The sequence below is a fragment of the Nipponia nippon genome, unplaced genomic scaffold (assembly GCF_047370975.1).
Source record: "Nipponia nippon isolate SJK-2023a ecotype South Korea unplaced genomic scaffold, ASM4737097v1 scaffold_6, whole genome shotgun sequence".
NCBI classification, from domain to species: Eukaryota; Metazoa; Chordata; class Aves; order Pelecaniformes; family Threskiornithidae; genus Nipponia; species Nipponia nippon.
The window spans coordinates 46,467,262-46,488,031 of record NW_028262380.1 but is presented as its reverse complement, the minus strand read 5'-3'; the positions used below and the strand labels follow the sequence as shown (position 1 = coordinate 46,488,031).

The 20,770-nt window shown below is 39.2% G+C and overlaps 1 protein-coding gene across 3 annotated transcripts; it reads left to right on the top strand.

Annotated features, from left to right (window-relative positions):
- Window positions 1–53: 53 nt before the first annotated feature.
- Window positions 54–20,743, top strand: ETFDH (electron transfer flavoprotein dehydrogenase). Of its 3 annotated transcripts, XM_087737266.1 has the most exons (14): window positions 83–199; window positions 672–1,055; window positions 2,803–2,949; window positions 3,788–4,017; window positions 4,926–5,007; window positions 5,284–5,402; window positions 5,713–5,790; window positions 8,470–8,616; window positions 10,442–10,582; window positions 12,600–12,743; window positions 16,868–17,036; window positions 18,854–19,036; window positions 19,392–19,613; window positions 19,929–20,743. In XM_087737266.1, the coding sequence occupies exons 2-14, from the start codon at window positions 1,037–1,039 to the stop codon at window positions 20,090–20,092; spliced, it is 1,845 nt and encodes a 614-aa protein (XP_087593392.1). In that variant the 5' UTR covers window positions 83–199; window positions 672–1,036; the 3' UTR covers window positions 20,093–20,743. The 3 variants fall into 3 exon arrangements, with proteins under 3 accessions (XP_087593391.1, XP_087593392.1, XP_009473036.2); XM_087737265.1 differs by lacking the exon at window positions 672–1,055 and having other exon boundaries at window positions 54–199; XM_009474761.2 differs by lacking the exons at window positions 83–199; window positions 672–1,055 and having other exon boundaries at window positions 2,766–2,949.
- Window positions 20,744–20,770: the final 27 nt, after the last annotated feature.

Sequence of the window (20,770 nt, the reverse complement as noted above, 5' to 3'; positions counted from 1 at the left end):
GGGTCTTGCCGCCGGGTACCCTGGGAGCTGTAGTCCTGCCGGTGGGGCGGGGCGGGACCTGTGCCCCCTGGCCGGTAGGCGAGTGCGCAGGCGCGGCGTGGCCGAGGGCCGGCGGGGGGCGGTCGCGGGGAGCGGAGGGCGCCGAGGGGGTCGCCGGCCGCCGCCATGCTGCTCTCTCGCTGCCCGTCCTCCAGCCGAGGTAACGCGCTGGCTCGTTCCGGAGGCGGCCGACCGAGGGGCCGGGGGCCGGGGCCGGGGCCGGGGCGGCCGCCGCTCGGCGGGGCGGGGCGGGGCGGGGTGGGGCCGGCGGCTGGCGCGGCGCGGAAGGAGAGCAAAGGTCGCGGCTGGGGCGCGCCCGGGCGGCCGCCGGGCCGGGAGCGGGGCCGGGGGTGGCGGGGGGTCCTGCGGGCGGGGGGCGCCGGGCGGTGCCGGCGGTGGGACGGCTGGGGCGGCCGGCCCCAGCGGCCTCTGTCCGGCCGCAGGTGCTGCCGAGGGAGAGGGCAGAGCGGGGCGCGGGCGCTGGCCGAGGCCGAACTGGCGGTTATTACCGCGCTTTATCCGTCCGTGACGTAAGAAGTGTAACTTTTTTTTGAGTGACGCTACGTGTTACCCGTTTCGAAGGATAAAATAAATCAATTGCGTGCATGCCCTTACTGACGAAATAATTCTAGAGGCAGCATCCCGACAGCAGTTACTAAAGAGCTGCGGAAGAATAAAGTTTCTGCTCTGAGATTGCTTGCGACCCGTCCTGCAAGCGCCCCACGCCGTGCTGCCGAGGCTGCCAGCTCTCGGTCGCGTGGTAGCACAAGTTCAGTTCGCTCCCTGGGAAGAATCTGCCCGTCCAGGGTTTGGACCTACCTTATGATAGAATCATAGAATCGTCAAGGTTGGAAAAGACCCTTAAGATCATCGAGCCCACCCGTTAACCTAGCACTGCCAAGTCCATCTATACCACGTCCTCGAGCACCACATCTATCCGTCTTTTAAAAACCTCCAGGAATGGAGACTCAACCGCTTCCCTGGGCAGCCTGGTCCAATGCCTGACTACGCTTTCGGTGAAGGAGTTTTTCCTAATATCCAACCTAAACCTCCCCTGGTGCAGCTTGAGGCCTTTTCCTCTTGTCCTATCGCTTGCTACTAGGGAGAAGAGACCAACCCCCACCTCGCTACAACCTCCTTTCAGGTAGTTGTAGAGAGCAATAAGGTCTCCCCTCAGCCTCCTCTTCTCCAGACTAAACAACCCCAGCTCCCTCCTCCACTCCTCATAAGACTTGTGCTCTAGATGCTTCACCAGCTTCCTGGCCCTTCTTTGGACACGCTCCAGCACCTCAGTGTCCTTCTTGTAGTGAGGGGCCCAAAACTGAACGCAGTGCTCAAGGTGCGGCCTCACCAATGCCGAGTACAATCAGACATATTCTCAGCTGAATTTCACTTCTTTCGCGTGTGTGTGAAATAATTGACATTTTTTTAACTATACTGTGTAATTCATAGCACCATCAGTTCTGCTCAAATAAAAATATCTCAAAAATGAAGTTAAGGTGTTATGTTTTAATATATATGTATAGGTGTAGTTACCGTGCTTGTAAAATACATTGTTGCTTCTCAGATCCTGCCTGGTTGCAGGTAAAGGATAATTAAGAGTCGTGAGATGGCATGATAATAGCTTTTATGTTATGTTTCTTAAGCACAAAATTGCTGTGAAGAAAAAAGCATGGATAATGCTTATTACCTTGCATATAGGGAGCAGTATTCTGACTGTCACTGTGCAGAGTGATGACAGAGGATGTTTGTGCTGGCCTTGCCAATCGTCTTTCTCAACAAACCATTTCAGTCATAAGATGTTGGTGTTTTTACTTATGTAGTTTTGCAGAAATACTCTGCTTTAAACATGGTATTCTCTGTCTTCACCCCTGAAATTAGAGAAAGGGAATCCATAAAGGAAGGAAAAACAGCTGTCAAGGTGCGTTAGTTCACAGAGCTTTTAACTATAACTAGTTTTGGTGCTGACCGTACTAGTTTTCTGAGTACAAATTGCACACATCTTCATAATTTTTTTTGTGAAAGAGGAAAATCAGAATAAGATTGCAACATGTAATAGCTCTTCTGAACAGAGTCCTGTTCTGATCATTTTAAACTTTCATTTGGTCCATTTGCTTAAAAAGAAATTCCAGTTTGTTCTTGCAACAATTAATGTATCTGCAGCAAAGGTAAAGATCAACTGTATCTACTGTTCCTAGCTTTGGCTAAAGTGTACTTGGGTTTAAGTCTGAGCTTTTATTGTAGACCATGACACGTACTTTAGATGGACTGTCTGGTATCAGTAGCCCAAACTGTGTGTCTCAACATGTGTTGAGATGTCAGAAGGGATGAACTCGCGTGTCCTGTCTCTGTAGTTGTTTGGTCACTTTTAATGAAGTCTGAACTAAATCTGTTGAAGTTGAAAATGAAATAGGAGCTTAAGATGTGTTTCACCTGTGTACACACATGTTATCCTATGTCAGCTGTCAGAAATAGCTGGCCAGTGTATTGAGTGGTATTATGTGAAGAATGCTTAAAGAGAAGCTCTTTACTCTTTTTGTTTGCTTTTTTGGGTTTTTTTGTTTTGTTTTTATTTTTTTTTTCTGTTATAAAATTATACAGTGCATTCCTAACTTGAAAATTTAAAAATCTGTGTTTATGGTTCACATCACCTGGTAGCCTTTGTGGGGTTAACTGTCATATTTGTTGTAACACTTGTGTCTATGAAAAGTAAAAAAATTTGGAAAATGACTGATTTGAATAATTTATTTCTTGTTTTTGCAGCACGTCAGTGCTTTCATGCTCTAAAGTTGATAAAGAGAGACTGCCTTCCATCACTGCACATCGCAAGATGTGCATCTACTGCCTCTGTGCCTCGCATAACTACACATTACACAATTCATCCTCGGGACAAAGACAAACGATGGGAAGGTAAGCAAAAAAATGCATTATTTAAAAGCTTCTTTATTATTATTATTATTATTGTTGTTGTTGTTGTTGTTGCTCAGTTTTAAAAACACTGAAATGTGTTGCTGTTTTTTTCTTTTTACAGAAATTCTGTACTCTTAAATACAGTACTAATATTCCAAATGAAATTTTGTGGTTGCTATCTCACAATGAGTGTCTTTAGTGCTATAAAATGGGATCAGATTAAACTTGATCCTAGTTATTTAAAGAAATTATATAAGCAGCTTTTGCTTTAGTGACTACCACAACAAGATTTAGTTCTGTCAGGTATGTATCTGTTGGATTTTTACAGTTCTTACCATGAGAGTTTGTGAGAAAATAAGATCAATATATATCTCCAGGCATTCCAGTCTCTACATTCAGCAATTTTAATGGCTTCAATTCCAGGAAAGATACTGATTAATTAGTGTAAAATAAAGTAACTTGTTCTGAATAAGGGTCTTTTTTCTTTTTTTTTTTTCTCCCTTAACTAGAGTTTCACTGAGTGTCTTTGATACAGCTAGCCAACTTAAGTGTAACATTCTAAGATGATACTTACTTACGGTGCATAGAGATTAAGTATATGTTTTCATGGTATATCTCCTTACAACTTAAAAAGACCTAATTTTACATTGGGATACTAATATCCTCCTGCACTCTTCCAAGTACTGAAGTGGGGATTCTGTTAAATATTTAGCCTCCTGTTATGCAAGGCAATACTACTGCAATACCCAGTAGCCAGTATTACAGAGCAAGGTTTAGTGAGAGAGAGGCTGGGGGAAATGGAAGTTTGATTTATCGTACTATCTTTTTTCTATTAAAGGGGTAAACATGGAAAGATTTGCAGAGGAAGCTGATGTTGTCATTGTTGGAGCAGGCCCTGCGGGTCTTTCTGCAGCTATTCGACTGAAGCAGTTAGCCGCTGAGCATAGCAAAGAAATACGTGTTTGTCTGGTGGAAAAGGCTTCTCAGATTGGTGCACATACGCTGTCTGGTGCTTGTCTTGAGCCAAGGTCCTTAGAAGAACTCTTTCCAGACTGGAAGGAGCGGGGGGTATGTATGAACATCTAAACACTGAAATTAATCACTAGCTTGTAATGAACTCCTTATCTGACTCATTCTGGTATGATTTAGTACCTTGATACTTAGTACCATTTTAAAATATGTTTATCTGACAAAACAAAAAAAACCCAACCTTCTTTTTAGTCTGTTTCCTCTAGTTCGACAATGCTAAGCTTTTATGTGTACGCAGATATGCTGTGGCCTTTGCTCTTTTATATAGTAGTCTTGCTGCATGTACGCAGTACGTCTGGTGCATCCCAGGATTACCGCATTACGCTTACCGCATTTGTGCAGAATCTGGCTCCCGTGCACAAGCAGCAAGATGGTCGATTCTTAGCAATGTCAGACATGTTGCTTCTATACAATAGTTCTTCATAGTGTCAGGAAATGGTGCATAGTACGCTGATCTTTGTGCAGACATAGTGGTGTAACAGAGGCCTAAGATGCTTTTAGGAGGGAGGATAGCAAGAGATGAGCTGCCACCTCCGCCAGAACAGCCATGATTTGCAGCCGGTTGCCTGCTGTCAGCTCAGAGCTGCAAGAAGCGGGCCATCAACTAGTTGTTTTGTCTTACTGGGCTAAACATGCAAGTTGAGCTGCCTTCTTTAGAACGGTCTAGAATATTGATGTAGTACAAGCCTACGTACAAACTGTAGAAGTTATTTGCAAGTCCCTATCCCAAGTTTTTTACCTCAATAGTTGCATTAATTCTTGCCTGATGAGTGCCTCATAAGGTACTTTATCTTCTCTCTTGTGATACTTTCCTATGGAAGTGCTTTATTAAACCTTTAATTGACTGCCAGTTCGATTGTTTGATTTCATTTTATTTGTTGTTCTTTTCATTGGATTGGCTAGAAAAACGTAACCCAGTACTGTTTCTGTTTTCTTTTTTTATGTAGGCTCCACTTAATACTCCTGTAACTGAAGACAAGTTTGGAATTTTAACAAAGAAATTTAGAATTCCAGTGCCGATTCTTCCAGGTAAAGTTTGGTGAGGTGGTAAAAAGTCATCTTTCTCAGTATCTTTTTCAGTTTTTCCATGAATGAAACAATTGATTTGATTCAATGTAGTACAGCAAGTGTATGTAGAATGTAATAGCTTCCAGTGATAGGGTCCCTGTAGATGACGGCTGTAATAACACATGACGTTACTGTGAAGATAGTAGTTGTAGAAGAAGATAAGACATCTCATGTATACACCTTTTGTTATTTTGCTTAGTGTTCTATGTTTTACATGTGTGTGTCTTTTTTGTCTAGGACTTCCAATGGTTAATCATGGAAATTACATAGTACGTCTGGGCCACTTTGTGAGTTGGCTCGGCGAGCAAGCAGAAGCTTTGGGTGTTGAGCTTTATCCAGGCTATGCAGCAGCTGAGGTAATAATGACATCAGTGTGTATAAGAAAAGCATTTTTGGAACCCCCTTCACTTGACTGCCAGTTTATTTGTACATTCACAACATTCTTCTTATAAGAATTGTATTGTGAAAACTCTGTTTCAGTGTCTAAATTCCCTGGCCCAGATCCAGCAAAGTGCAAGCAGATCATACACTATATTAATAAATATATAATCTTCAAGTTTGACCATTAAAGACGTAGCACTTAGAAGTTCTGCATTAGAACTTTTTATGAATGAATTAAAATGACAGATCATTAAAATGTTTTTGTTTGTTTAAATATTTTCAAAGGTTCTCTTCCATGAAGATGGTAGTGTGAAAGGGATAGCAACTAATGATGTAGGCATTCAAAAGGATGGAGCACCTAAAGTAAGTAGCTATCTTCCCCATAACTAGGGGTCTAATTATGGAAGTTGTGAGATATCTGCTTCTACTGCCATCAGTAGTCTTCCTGCAGCCTAAGAAAAACTGTACCTGTCAGTACCTGTCTTCCCTCTCTGTATATTAAAATTACCTGAGAAAGTTCTGGTCTCAGAACATAGTAAACTTCTTCTGAGATTAGTAGTAAAAGCCTTTCCAGAAAGGAGGTTTATTTGAGGGTGACTTGAAGGGAATATTGTAAGGGTGTTTTGGCATATGTGAAATCAGGAAACAAAGGAAAGAATTCCAGGAACTTCTAGAAAAAAAGGTGCGAAGGTGAAATAGAAAGCTGTTGTCCAGCTGGTAACTAGCAACATGTAAGAGAGTGTGCTTCTGGCTGATTTGTTTTCTTTGATATTTACAACTGCAGTTGCGTTTGTTGACAGTCTGTCTACCTTGTTGGGGCAAGGTACATACTGAATCTTTATACCTTTTTGCTGGTTGGTCACATATCTGTATCCAGAAGGTGACTCCCTGCCCTAAGTGGCAGACTTTGGCTGATTTTTAGTGGAATCCAGAATGTGTGGTAAGCGTGTCGCTTCCCCGTGCAATACGTAGGGAGAATTTGGCACCTCAGAATAACTTGGAACAACTTTCACACAGAATTATTTGGCTACAGAAATTATGGGTACAAGTTTTTTCTTAAGATTTACTTTCTTTTATAAGGTTTCTTACTAGTTACATGGAGTTTCAAAGAGGTATTTACTTTGACATAAAAGTGTGGGCTATTTTTCTCATTTAAGGCAGGGGATGAGAAGAAGAGACTCATTCTTGTTTTAAGAGAATATAGGCAATGGGGGAGGAAGGGCTGGCAGGGAAAAATAATATATTTTCCCAGTGTAACATTGTCTGTCCCCTGTAAGGAATAGGCGCTCTTCTTTTCAGGTATGCATTTTCTCCAGGAGGAGGCGCAAGTAACGCATGCAACTTGCTGCAGTAATAAAGCTTAATTGGGAGTTTGTTTTGGTTTTAAAATGGCAAGGAACAATGATTTTTTTTTTTAAAATTTTTTTTTAAAGCATCCTCAAAATCTGGATTTTTTTTTTCCATTTATTCTGGAAGAATGTGCCTGTTAACTTTTTTAATGTACATAATTAGTGTGCCACTACTGCAGACTTTTTGACTATTCAAGGGTTTTAGCTGTCAGTTAGGTCAGCTGATAATACCTCCAGCGCATAAAAGTTCAGGTAAATAAACGTAGTTTGTATAACCTTCAAGGCAAGAATATCTTCAATGTGTTTGTACAGAGCCTAACCAAATAGACTGTGGTTAATGAATAGAGTTTCACCTTGCAGTCAGCACCAATCAAACAAAAATGCCCATGGTAAAAATACATAGTAAGAAGTGACACACTGACTCTTGTGTAGATGCTGGAGAGGGATGTTAATGGTGAAATAGAACTTTGCACATTACTGAAATGTTTGAAATTCATTAATATCTGATATTTACAATGTGGAGTTGTAGTTAATGGATTTATTTTATATAAATCTACTTCAATTTGGACAGTATATATTTTTCATCTTTAAATCAAGTAGGAAGTTTCTGTAGTTCTCTTAGTAATTTGTAAGATTAATTAATTTTCAGGTTGACAATCAGAAATTCAAAGAATACACAAAAAATTTGGCAAAATCTTGTAACTCCTGTTTAAAAGTAATTCCTGACTAGAGAGAACATTTTCATTTGCTAGCCTTTTTCAGAGATTTCCAACCAGTAAGTTACAAGCAGATTTCACCTGAGAGACAATTCAAAGCCAAAGCAATAAGCTTCTGGATGTATGTTGGCTTACCCTGAGATGGTTTCATTGGGTACTGCTGGATATCTACATCCAAAACTGGTTTCATTATCTTTTTCAACATTAAACTTTCTGTCTCAAATCAAGCTTTTTTCTTTTTTTTCCTGCAAGATTATGTATCTTTAGAATCTTGTATCCTTACATTGCAAATATAATCTAGTAATATTCTCGTCCAGTGCGCTCACATATGGAGGTGACGTGCTCATACGTGACCGTGCCGGTTCCCCTTATCTTGCTCTCAATCTCATAGTTGGAATTTTTGCTGAGAAATCTTTTTATAATGGTACTTAATGTTAGTTTAATTTTACTGTATGTTTTAACATGTAAGATTGGTGTAATATTATAGTAACTTTCTTCTGAAGTAGTGGGTTCTTTTGGGGGCAGGGGCGATGCAGGTTTTTCTGATCTGGTGTGTCTGTCTAGCCTCTGTCGTATATGGGGGGGGGGCACTGTTTTGTTGTAACGTGACTTCATGAGCAAAAATGAAAATGTGAAGTTATAGGTTAAGATTCTTTGTTCTGTCAGGGTTCTTTTGCACCATATGAACGAGCAGCTGTGGTATAAGTATCCTCTGATCTGGAAAAGATTCTCTTTTGCAGTAACGAATGGCGATTCACTGTAGTGCTGCTCTACTGGAATCCCCTTACAAGATTTGCCAGGGGTGCATCATGGTTAGGTGGAAAAGACAACTGGACTAAATCCATAGCTTGGAACGGTTTGTAGGTTCTGGGCAGTGCCACAAAGTAGTGTAAAATCACTTTCTTGTCCTGCAGTTTCTTGCTTTGGGTTTGGTGTGGCACAGATCTAACTGCTGATGAAATGCTCTACTTTTGCAGGCTACCTTTGAAAGAGGCTTGGAACTCCATGCTAAAGTCACGGTCTTTGCTGAAGGTTGTCACGGGCATCTAGCCAAACAGCTCTACAAAAAATACAATCTAAGGGAGAAATGTCAACCCCAGAGCTATGGCATTGGACTGAAAGAGGTATCACCTGCATGATTTTAACAATTAAGGAAAATACTGTGAAGCTATAAGGTAGTTTCTATTTGCTTTCAAGCTAATTTATGTAAGACATTAGAATGACAGGTTTTGAGTTACACTTTCAGACTTCAGAATCTTTGCTATTCTGAAGCTGATCAGAGAAGATGCTCCCTGAATGTCGTGACTGTTTTCGTTTCAGCTGCTGCTTCTCTTATATCTGCGTTATGCTTAGAAGTACCTGTGAATCCACTCTGTTAGTGTCTTAATTTAATTTCAAATTACATTCATTTGTGAAATCCGTTTTCAGTACTTTTACTAAATGAGAGAGGGATTCATGCTGCCTAATTTTAGAGGGTTTTAGTACCTGAGGAGGGGAGGAAAGGGTTACTATGGATTTTCTGTATATTCATTAGAGAGAGAAAGAGAAAAGGGCTGTTCCAGATGATGACTGATGCTCTTTGAAACACCTTCTGGGTGACCTTTTTTTCCCCAAAAAATCCATTCACTGGCCTTATAAAATTGGGATAAGGATCAGGTTTCCTTTTTGAATTATTTTATACTCAGGAAATATCACTCATGAAAAAGAGCTGTATTATTTAGAATATGTTCAGAGTTTGACTATAACGTATTTTTTTATTTATTACTTTAAGCATGTACTTCCAGCTACTAAATGTTTGTTAAATAATTAGTTTACACTTCTGCAGAGAATAACCACTCTGTAAATGTTCCTGTGTATGACATGGTCTTAGTTACAGTTTCTAATACCTAAGTTGTCACTAAACCAGGGTCTTGCTGTAGAGTTCCTTTGCTTCCACATGAGACTGTCTCTGCTTTAGCAAATAGTACAGTTCAATAGGAATGGATCTGTAAAGTGAAGCAGTTGACACTGATGAGCTGATATCCATACTGTGCACATTTCAGGGTTATTTTTATTTCTGACTAGCTTTGGTCTAGTCCCACGGACCAAGTGCCTTTTCATGACTGGAATGCTTTAGATCAGCTTCTGGAGCCTGTCTTACAGTTTAGTTTCACGTGAAAGGAATCCAGTTCATGCCTTCCATGGCTGCTGTATGATGTGAACCAAAGCACAGTAAGTGGGGAGGAATCAGGAGTCCCGCTCAACAATGTGCTCCTTAATCTAAGCTGGAACATTAATGTAGATGTGCCCTCCATGCTTGAGCTGATCTAATGGTGCTCAGCTGCCTTCTGTCATTAGACTGCACCCACCACAAAGCTCCATGGTGAAGAGATGTTTTGTGAAATGAGTAGAAAATTGAGTCACTAGTGGAAAAGTGAAGATGCCTCTGTGAGTTCACCATGGGTCAGCTGAGTACTGGACAGGTGTAGGAGAGAGCAGAGAGAGGACAACCTGTTTGACAGCAAATGTTTGGATCAACTCAGACATATTGTTAGCCTGACCTTGAAAAACTTGTGAGGAAATTGCAGTGATTCGTATGAAAAAATAAAGTTTTTAATGAAAAGAGCCAATGTAAACATTGCATTCCTTAGCAGAAGTGTCTATCAAAGTCACTGATATAAAGGGTCTTGTGGTTGAATGAAAATTTTGGGTATAGTGCTGGAGTCTCAGTCACGTTTTCTGATGCACAACATTTCAAGAAAGAGAAGTATTAGGGAATTCTTAAATGGTAATCCAAAACAAGTATTTGTATTTATTACCCGGTATTTTGCTGTATGAGTTTATGCATTGGTCATAGCAGTAAATTAATTTTCCTCTCTATTTAATTGTGTGTTTGTCTTTTGTTATATTATTGAAAGGCCATTACTTTGCGATAGAAAGTAATTTTTTTTTTTGTGATCTTCATTTCAGTTATGGACTATTGATGAAAAGAAATGGAAACCAGGAAGAGTAGAACATACTGTAGGCTGGCCTTTAGACAGACATACATATGGAGGATCCTTTCTTTATCACTTAAACGAGGGTGAACCTTTAGTTGCTCTTGGATTTGTGGTAAGCGAAGTTGTTTTTTTCATGCTTGCTTGTTGTTGTTTGGTCTTTATTTTAACGCAATTTCTTTTCTGTTTTAATGTTAAGATGAAAACACAAGAATAGCGACAGACCAAATTTAGTACTTTCTCAATCTTAAGTGCATTTATTCTCATATTAGGGAAGGTTAATTTGTTGTATTAATCTGTCTTTAATCCAGTGTTGTTTATTAAGAACAAAATGGAAAACTTCCAAATACGTTTATTTGCGAACCACACAAATTTTGGTAAAGCCAAAACCCAGATGATTAATCAAAACTGTGCTCAAATTTTTGCAAGTTAGGAAATATCTAAATCACATACACTTTGTACAATTCAGTTTCCTCATTCGTGTGTCAGCCTTGGGTATATATGCACTTTACGAGAGAAGCATATAAAGTGGAAGCACTCTGCGGTTCCACAAGGAGCATCCCTTCCATTTCCAAGATCTTCAGTTTGTTCTTATCATTCTTCACCCCCATTCAACTTGCCTTCTTTAGCAACTGTCTTTCTGAATTGGACAGGCAGCTTCTTCCCTTTTACTGCCTCTATGTCAGAAGCATTGAGATCACTAGAGAGACTGTGTCGTTCTGCCAGCCAGTGATGCCAGAGACAATGGTAGGAAATGTTTTTCTAGCACCTACGGTCCTAAATGAAGCATGCAGTATTTATCCTGTGCGTGTGCTTTACACATGGACCTTGTAAGAGTCAGGAACACGATCTGGACTTTTAGCAGCATGGGATTGAGGTGACCCTTTGGTCTCCTAGATTTTGGAAGAATTCCCGGGGGGGGGGGAGCGGGGGGGGGGGGCGAGAGCTGTAATTTTGTCTAACCGTTTTGTAAAAAACATGGAAAAAAATTGTTAGCTTTTCTCAGACATGCATACTTGTCCTGTGCAGATTTCCAGTACTGGAATTAACAAGTATGGAAAGTAGACATTCAAATTCTGTTTGTTTTTAGAAGGGTAGAGAGCTTCGATTCTTACAGAGAATGCTAATCAGTAATGTTCATATTATTTCCAGTTCAAATAGAAGAAAATCAACTTCTGTTTGAACATACAAGGACTTTTTTGTCTTTGAACTTTACACCTATGTCAGTCTGAGCTGATTCTTGTAGTAGGATTATCTTGCACTTGTTTTGAAAATTGTTCGTTGACTTTATCTAGCAAGGAAAGCAGAGGCAAGCAGTGCTAGCTGCCAGAGAAATCAAGGTACTATTTGTTGCTGACTCATGATATATTTTGTTATTTGTCTCAACTAAAGCTTACAGGAACCAGAAATAATCCCTTTCTCAAAAGAGAAAATTCGGCAACATAAGTCCTTTTAGAGTATATTAAAGATGGGAAATGCAGAGTATATCTTTGGGCAAATTCTCAAATGCATAAGATCAGAATCTTAGGCATCCAGCCAATTGGCAAAGTCTTTTTCCCCACATTTTCTGCTTTCATCATTGCTACCCTGTGCTTTATTACAATGGCTCACCTAATTGGAAATGATAATTGACTCCGCTAAACGATGTGAAGAACTGTTTAAAATATGTGAGCACAAGGACATAACTCTAGAAATAATTGTTTACCTCTTCTTCCAGCTTTTCTAGGGCAAAGAGGTTTTGAAACACAAATTTAAAACAAGTTTTCTTGTTTATCGTGCCCATTAAACCATGCTTAATTTAATTTCACTATTTTATTTCAAAGACAGATGGACGGTGGTTACAATGCAATTAAATATTCTCCATGCTTCAGGTTTCAGGTAGGGCAGAGAACAGTCTTATAGCAGCAAATTCTCAGATTTGCTTCTACTATACTGTTAATAGAATGCATTTTTGGCAGTAGTTTCTCCAAATAGGAAGAACCTGAGGTTGGTTTAGTATAAAATGGATATAAAGAGTTGATGTGGTAATACATGATTGTTTTCTTTTCAAACTTTTTTTGAAATTTCATACTTTATTTTCAGTAATGGTTTTTTTCATTAATTTTTTTTTCTTTTGCTTTTTTTTTTTTAAGGTTGGTTTAGATTATCAAAATCCCTATTTGAATCCATTTAGGGAGTTTCAGAGGTGGAAGCACCATCCTAGTGTACAGCCTACTTTGGAGGGTGGAACAAGGATTGCATATGGTGCCAGAGCATTGAATGAAGGTGGTTTCCAGGTAATTTTTCCATGAAATTTTTTACTTTGAGTTCTTTATAGCCATGTTTTCAGTGCTGTAGATATCGGTTGCATGCTCTTGGGAGACAACTGAACTATAACAAAGATGAATAAGGCCAAAAGTTTTGCTGGACAGAAAAGCTGTGTTATCTTGCTGGATACTGGCTGCTGAGACTTGCTAGACTTAGGCTCTGTCATACTAAAAATCTTCAGACATAGTCACTTTACTTTCTAAATGAAATATGAAGTAGAGTTCATATTGCAATCAAATGTGTTCAGCAGCAAAGAAGCTACAGGTAATTCTTTGTTGTGCCTGGACCACTGGGGAAGAGAGGGTAGCACCACTCATCTGGGTTTTTTTGTGGGGTTTGGGTTGGGGGGGGGCATATTTTCCAAATTACTTGTTTATCCTAGCAGAGGGAACTTCTTTCCAATGCTTGACCCTTAAGTCAGTGATGGTGCTGAAATTGTTATGTAGTTTGGCAGATAAAAGTCTTCACCTCCTCAAGTATAGATACTTTCGGTATCTTTCATGCACAACTTTGAATTTCTGCTTTCTTGGGAGATGGAATTCCTTCTTGATTTTGTTCCCTTAAGGAGTCCAAAAGGTGAAATTTTAAAAATGTATTCATCAAGATTTAAGGTCAGTTGAAAGGGCTGGAACAACTTGCAGGAGAAATAGTCTAGAATTTATATTTAACAGCTAAAGTCCTTTCAACCTGTTAGCTTCTCATGTGGGAATCCTGAAACACAGGATATGGCTGTGTGTCCTGGACTCCCAGATCCATCTTCTAGATGCTCCTTTCCGTTTGGAACTTAAAACTAGCCTGAGTGTTCACAATCTGCAGCCTGTGTGGGGCCATTCCACTCTGCTCTCTGACTACTTTGGCTTTCTTTTTTGAACCTCCTCTTTGGTATAAATGTGGCTTTGTGTAGCTTTTGCAATACAAGTAGAATTCCAGCAGCAGCATAACTCTTGGCTCACAGTCTGGTGGAGTTAGGCTTTGACACCAGTGTGTGTGCCTGGGACTGAGTCATGCGGGTTCATGAAGCAACTTCTTGATTACACACGTGATACACATTTAATCAGTCTGTGGGTTGATTACTTTGTCCACTCTCAAGTGGAAATATGTCATATCGTGTTGTAATACGACTGTGTTACTAGCTTATTTCAGAAACCATTGTCGGTCCATTATTAACACAGATAAGATACTACATGCCGGGATGTTTTAATATAGACTTTTATACAAGAGAGGCTTCTCTTTCCACCCTGTGCATTCGTTTCTTTATCACAGATAGTCATTAGTGAATTTCTGGCTTTGATGAAGTAGCCAGATTGTGACTTCAGTTACATACTCCTTATACTGCTTGAAACATATGGCTGAAAGAACGTGGCATTTTTTAAGTCACTTACAGACATTGTTTGTGCTAAGTTACACAGGCAGTAGGACTACAGCTCTTGTGCATCTCTGCCTCATCTTTGGACTTCTGTGCTGGACTTAAAACAACATGTCACTTACTTTTCACTGTTCTTAATATAAAAGCATGGGGTTTGTGGGTTTTTTTATTTCCTGTAGATAGAATTGTCTAGTTAATCATGAAGTCATACTTTTAAATGGCTTTTTTTAATACACGCTTTCAGTAAAAAAAAAGCTTTATTGATGAGTCACTTAGGAAGATTTTTAAGATTAGCTCTTCTTTTGCATGTGTTGCTTTGATTAATAACTGTAGCAGTCTGACTCATTTGCATCACTGGAGTCCAGGAATATTTTCTTACGTAAGTCATTCTGTAGCTCCAGTTTTCATTTTGGTGACAGATTGCATCAAATAGGTGTATAAAATTACCATCAATCTAGACTTTTTTGTCTGTTACAGATAACCTTATGACCATGTTCTTCAGTCTTTAACATATAGTGATGCTAAGCTGGTGTGAGAGAGAGCGCGTGCTTGGATGTTTCCCTGGTTTTGTAGGTTTTTGGGACATGTGGAGGGAGGGGACAGAGTTTAATAGACTACATCTACACAGCTGTTTTTTCTTTTGTTTATTAAAATTGCAAAATCGCGCACTTAAAATCAAGAAATTCCCATGCAGCCTCTGTTTTGTCTCCATTTTATCAAAAACTTTGGAAAGATTTAAAGAGTTTTGTGGATAAAATAAAAGGTGTTACTGTTGTTGAGCAATGTATATTATGAATATCGGGGAAAAAAAAACTGTATATTGATGACCCATGAGAGTGTCGAACATTAGACTCGCCTAACGGATTTTTCAACCCTGAGCTGAGCTAAGGGGAGGAGAATGGGGTTCCCCGTCTGCTGGGGGGGAGGGCTCGGCAGGGAGCAGGAGTCTCCCCTTCTTCCCTCCTCCAAACCAGTCTTGTTTTGTCTGTTTGCTGCCAAGAGGGTGGTGGCTCCTTCAGGTGCTCAAGGTTGAAAGGATTTCACCCTGTATCTCGGGCAGGGAGGGCTTGTGCCACGCTGGCGTGATGTGTTCCTGCAACTCGATAAACTGACTGTGAAAACAGGCACCAAGTGCCGTAGTACTAACAATGAGAATTACTAACAAAGCTGCAGAACGTGTAACCTTTTGTGTTATATGACTAATCTCATTTATGCTTTGACAGTATGTTGGTCACTAGGTACCTATTAGGTGAAACAGTTGCAGAAGAAAAATACTTGATCGCCATCTTTTTACATATTTCAAAGAGTCAGTCAAGAAATCTTTCTATCATTTTGTCACTGCTGCGTCATTGCATCCTAACAGATATGACAGAATAACTTTTTTCAGCCAAAGGTCTTGCAAAAAGAGAGGACATCCTACATACTTAATTCCTCTGAAATACTGTTATATACCTGAACTTAGGACTTCTGGTCACTGAAAAGCAAGTTTAAAGTTGTAGTTGTGTTTTCAGCCTAAACTACCTTTCCTACAAACAAAATCGCTAAGTCTGTAGTTAAACAAATTGCCCAAAACACAGGGGAAATGCTGTGTAGTAAAACTTTTTTTTAGTGACTACTATATGAATATTCAAAAGTGGGTGAATAGTAAACAGATAACAATTAAACAAGCAGAAGAAACAAAACAGTTGTTTCAGATCGTCTTGAGTTCCAAGGGATACTTTTTTTTTTTTTTTACATTTTTCATGGAATAAAATTACTTGTTTGGGGTCAAGTTATTTAGGCTATTAAAAAATGAATTCTTTCAGGCAGCTCTAATAAAAGCAGGATGCTACATTCACAAGCGCTGCTCAGTGCTAAAAGACTTTTGAAGGAATGCTATGTTCATAACTAACTTAGCTTCAGCAGTTTCAGACCTAGGATTTGATCTCAGCTTTCTGCTCAAAGTGCTGCAGTCAGTCTGTGTTTTGAAGCTGTTCCCTGTCTAAAATCTTAACCTCATTGGAGGAGGGTAAGAATAACTATCTTGGTAGTTGAGGTATTCCTTGGTTAATACAGGCATATAACATAGTATATTAATACTATAGATCTGATGTTTGCAAATCATCTAGCTGTCTTAGGTTTGTGAGTTGGCTACCCTCAATGACATGATGCTTCTTACAGGACGGGAGTAAGACAATCATTTTGCACCAAAAATATATTTGTTGGCTGCTGACCAACTTCTAAAATAAGTGGGACCTGGGCGGGGGGACGGGGAGGGCACTGTGCAATTTCATAGAGAAAAGATTTGTGGAAAAAAGCACCGAGTAATAAACTGTTAGATAAGATGCATACCAATTACTGTGTCGAAAACAGGAACACAAATGTCTTTTTTTCTTTTTTTTTTTTTTAAAAAAAGAACTCACTTAAACTTGAAGGAGGAAAACAGTATTGGTGGGTCACATTGCTACCGTCTTGTTGCAGGCAAAGCAACTGGAGAGAGGATATAAGGAAAACGTTGTCTTGTCATTACTTTATACTCAGCCCCAGTACAATGTCTGTATTCTTATTTGCTTACTATGCCAAAATTCCTTGATTAAGTAGAGTAACTCTGGTGTATTTTTCGATAGTGCACATGCAAGTCTAAAAATGTAAAGGACACTCAAACCTCATGCCAGTTTAATTTCCACAATGTTATTTTCACTCTAAAAAAACCCAAACAAACCACCTTTCTTTCCCTTTCCTTTTCAGTCAATACCCAAACTCACCTTCCCAGGTGGATTATTAATTGGTTGCAGTCCTGGACTCATGAATGTTCCTAAGATCAAAGGGACACATACCGCAATGAAAAGCGGCATGTTGGCTTCAGAAGCCATCTTTAGCCAATTAATCAATGAAAATCTCCAATCAAAGACAATAGGTAAGATAACTGTACTTTGATTTGTAATTACCTTGTGTTCAATTGGAACCACCAACGGCTTAGCAGTAACTAAATGTGTCTGAAGGAATTAGTTGGGAATGCAAATACGTCATGAAATGAGTGTGGTGGTTTTAAAAAATATCTATTGTTTATTTACGATTTATACTGTTAAATGATTTAAGAAAGAAATAAATTAATGAAGTTTTGCTTAGATATTCTTAAGTATTGATCTTGCTGCTAGAACCAAAATATGCCTTTAACGAGTAAGTGAGCTTACACTTCCTGCATAAGTAAACAAGAATAGTATATATGTCATTCCTTCAAATACATTAAAAATTAGCACTTTATGATTCAAAAAGTGTTACTGAAAGACTACAGAATCAGAGAAAAAAAAGGAACAGATGAAATGTAAGCAAAACAGGGTGAGATTTTTCAAGTGTGCTCTTCACTGTTTTAATTGCTGGGATACTTTTTTCCTTCAATCCTCTTTTGCTGTCTTTAATTTTATAGTCTTCTCAGATTTAGACTATGTGTATTTCCTATTATATATAATGCAAGCACACTGAAGTAATCACCTGATCCTGACCACATTGTAGTGATTTACTTAAGCCTTGGTTGTTCCCTTAAATCTGTTAACAAATGCTGTACAGAGAGAGAACCCAATTAGAGTGTCAGTCATTCTGGAAGTGTACGCTATAGCCAGGTGCCACATGATGATTATTTTAGAAATCTTTTCTCTGTAGTGGTGGATTCAGTCCTGGTGAGCTCTCGTTCAGCTGAAACATGCAATACACCTTGCCACAGAGGGTATGCTGAACAATTAGAACTTCAACTAGTATAACAGGCTGAAATGCATAGAACCCATCTGAAGCAATAAACACTCTTATTGGGTAGTGTGCCACTCATTTGGTTATGGACAGGTTTTATAAGCCGTTTCCAGTTTTGTCAAGACAGTAGAATATTACAGCCCACTTTCTTTGTGCATAGACAAAAGTTTTTTTCAGAACCTTATGTGAGACAGAAAATATAGACTGAAGCATGTTTTCATGGATAGACAAGGCTTAAAACGTATTATTTAGAACATCTATTCCTATACAGTAGTAACGGAGAATGGTGAAGGGGAAGCTCTCAGAAAATTGTCATTTGAAGAAACTTTTTTTTTTTTCCCTGAGATAATTACTTGGCTTTAACTACACTGCAGTAGATATGTCAAGTGTGCAATGTCTAGTATTTGTAAAGAATACAATCAAAGAGTTTAAATCAAAAGTTTGTAGTCTAATATATCTCATTAACTTGTTGATTACAAGGGCAGAAAAATTGTTCTCTAGCACTGGCATCATGCACTGGGCCATAGTCATAGTTACTGAAATCGGAATCTTTACAGTTGTCTAACTTGTAAAGGAAAAGCTGTTGAACTTGGCAGCGTTAAAATTACAAACCTGGCTCTTGGATTGCAGGTGAACTCTCCTGGTCAATTCTTAGATTCTATGAGGAAGTAGCTGTTTTCCCATAGAGATGCCAATGTAGCCACCTGGCCAGTTATCTTCATATTTTGCTGAGGTTTGAGGCAATTTAATGCTGCTTGTGGGTCATTTAGTAGAGGCTGCGAAGGAGCAGTAGGTATCTGCTGATAACTGCCAACAAAACAGATCTTGTCAAGAGGCTGAAGTATGTTGTCTAGTATATTCCTACCTTACTATTTTGAAATTCTTTTTGCTGCCTTTGTTGCTAACAATTGCCTTTATTCAGCGATTATTTTTTATTTCAAGGATAGTCTTTATGTACTTAGGTACCTAACAAGTAATGTACTGCCTTAGGACTTGATGTGCAAGAATATGAAGAGAACCTGAAAAAGTCCTGGGTCTGGAAAGAGCTGTATGCAGTTAGAAACATCCGACCATCCTGCCATAGCGTACTTGGTGTGTATGGAGGAATGATTTACACGGGTATATTTTATTGGATACTGAGAGGAATGGAACCATGGACATTAAAACATCCAGGTAATTTTGTTATCTCCTGAAAGAAGGTACTAAATGTGTATGTCAGTCTTTCCTGGTCTTAGTTGAAGCTAGAGTACATCTGGTCAAGTGGTGAGGCCTTAAAGTGTAGAAAAGAAATCAACAATAAGGCAGTGAAGCAGACTTTGTCATATTACCTAGTGTTTCATGTAAATGAAGACATTAAAACACTATTCTACTTAGCGTAGTTTTTTTTGTCTCATGAAAAAGGCTACCTTTTATGAAATACTTCATTCTGGTGACAAGGGAAGTTAAAATAGCTTAATTAAATTGTTCTCGAGTAACTGCAAATTACAGTAATTCCATACTGAAACTTATTTATTAAAAATATATTTAGGACCAGATTTTGCTCAGCTCAAGCCAGCCAAAGATTGCACGCCTATTGAATACCCAAAGCCTGATGGAAAAATCAGTTTTGATCTCCTGTCGTCTGTGGCTTTAAGTGGTACAAACCATGAACATGACCAGCCTGCTCATTTAACTCTCAAAGATGACAGCATCCCTGTGAGCAGGAATTTGGCTGTATTCGATGGACCGGAACAAAGATTTTGTCCAGCAGGTAGGTAATAAAAATGTGTATCTGAGCTGTTTTTGCAAGATAAAAGAAGACTAAGTACTTCAGGAAGAGTCCACCTGGCCTCTTACTTACTTCAAGCATTCTATCCCAATCCTCCTCCCAGAAGAGGGTTCAATGCAGGTCTTAAAAGATATTATGTTAACAGTACTGTCATGACAAAATAATTAGTAGACATGGAAGAAGGCAGTTGAATTCCACTAGTAATACACTTCCCTCATTGCGCTTGCTGGTAAGCAGTAGAGCATACACATGGGGAACCAGTTCAGTGAAGTGATAGCTCTCTTTTGGTCTTTGCAGGAGTTTATGAATATATTCCTCTGGAAACAGGAGAAGGATCAAGACTGCAGATAAATGCTCAGAACTGTGTCCACTGCAAAACATGTGATATTAAAGACCCAAGTCAGAACATTAACTGGGTAGTGCCTGAAGGTGGAGGAGGACCAGCTTATAATGGGATGTAAACCGACAGGAAATCTCTTCAGTGATTTCTGATCACCAATAAATAAGCTGGAGTATTTTATGCTGCATTGTAATTAAAGTACAGCACTGACTTGAATGTTAAAGAGTTTGAGGCTAACGTGCCATTCTGAATTTTAGGTATGACTGTTGCACTAAACGGAAAGTCGGTGCCTTCTGGTTAAACCCTAGCCTTATTTAAATAGAACTTCTTTACAGGAGTTGTGTGGCAGGGAGAAGAAAGTTCTTCTCAGGACTGACAAACCAACTTTGGATTGTGGATTTATTGCTGAAGTTCAGTGATAACAGGAGCCGTATCCAGAATCGTGGGTATGGTGGAAGAATTTAGTACCTACTCTTAAAAAGTATCTTCTCTCTCAATCTGGAGTGAATTTACTGTATGTAATCCTACCCTGCAGTAGGGAAAATACATCAGTCTAGAAAATTGTCACCACTTTTAAGTGTTACACATTTTACATCAAATCTACAGTTAATTTTTTTTCCCTGATGATAATAGGGAGCCCATCTGCAATACAACCTGTAAAGCAGTTTAAAAAAAAAAAGTGTAATACTTGCACCTTCATTGTATGTCTACCAGCATTTTTATTCCTTACAAGAAATCAGGCCTGCTCTAATAAAAACTCTGATACAAACTGCCTAAATTGTCTTAGTGTTAAACTGAG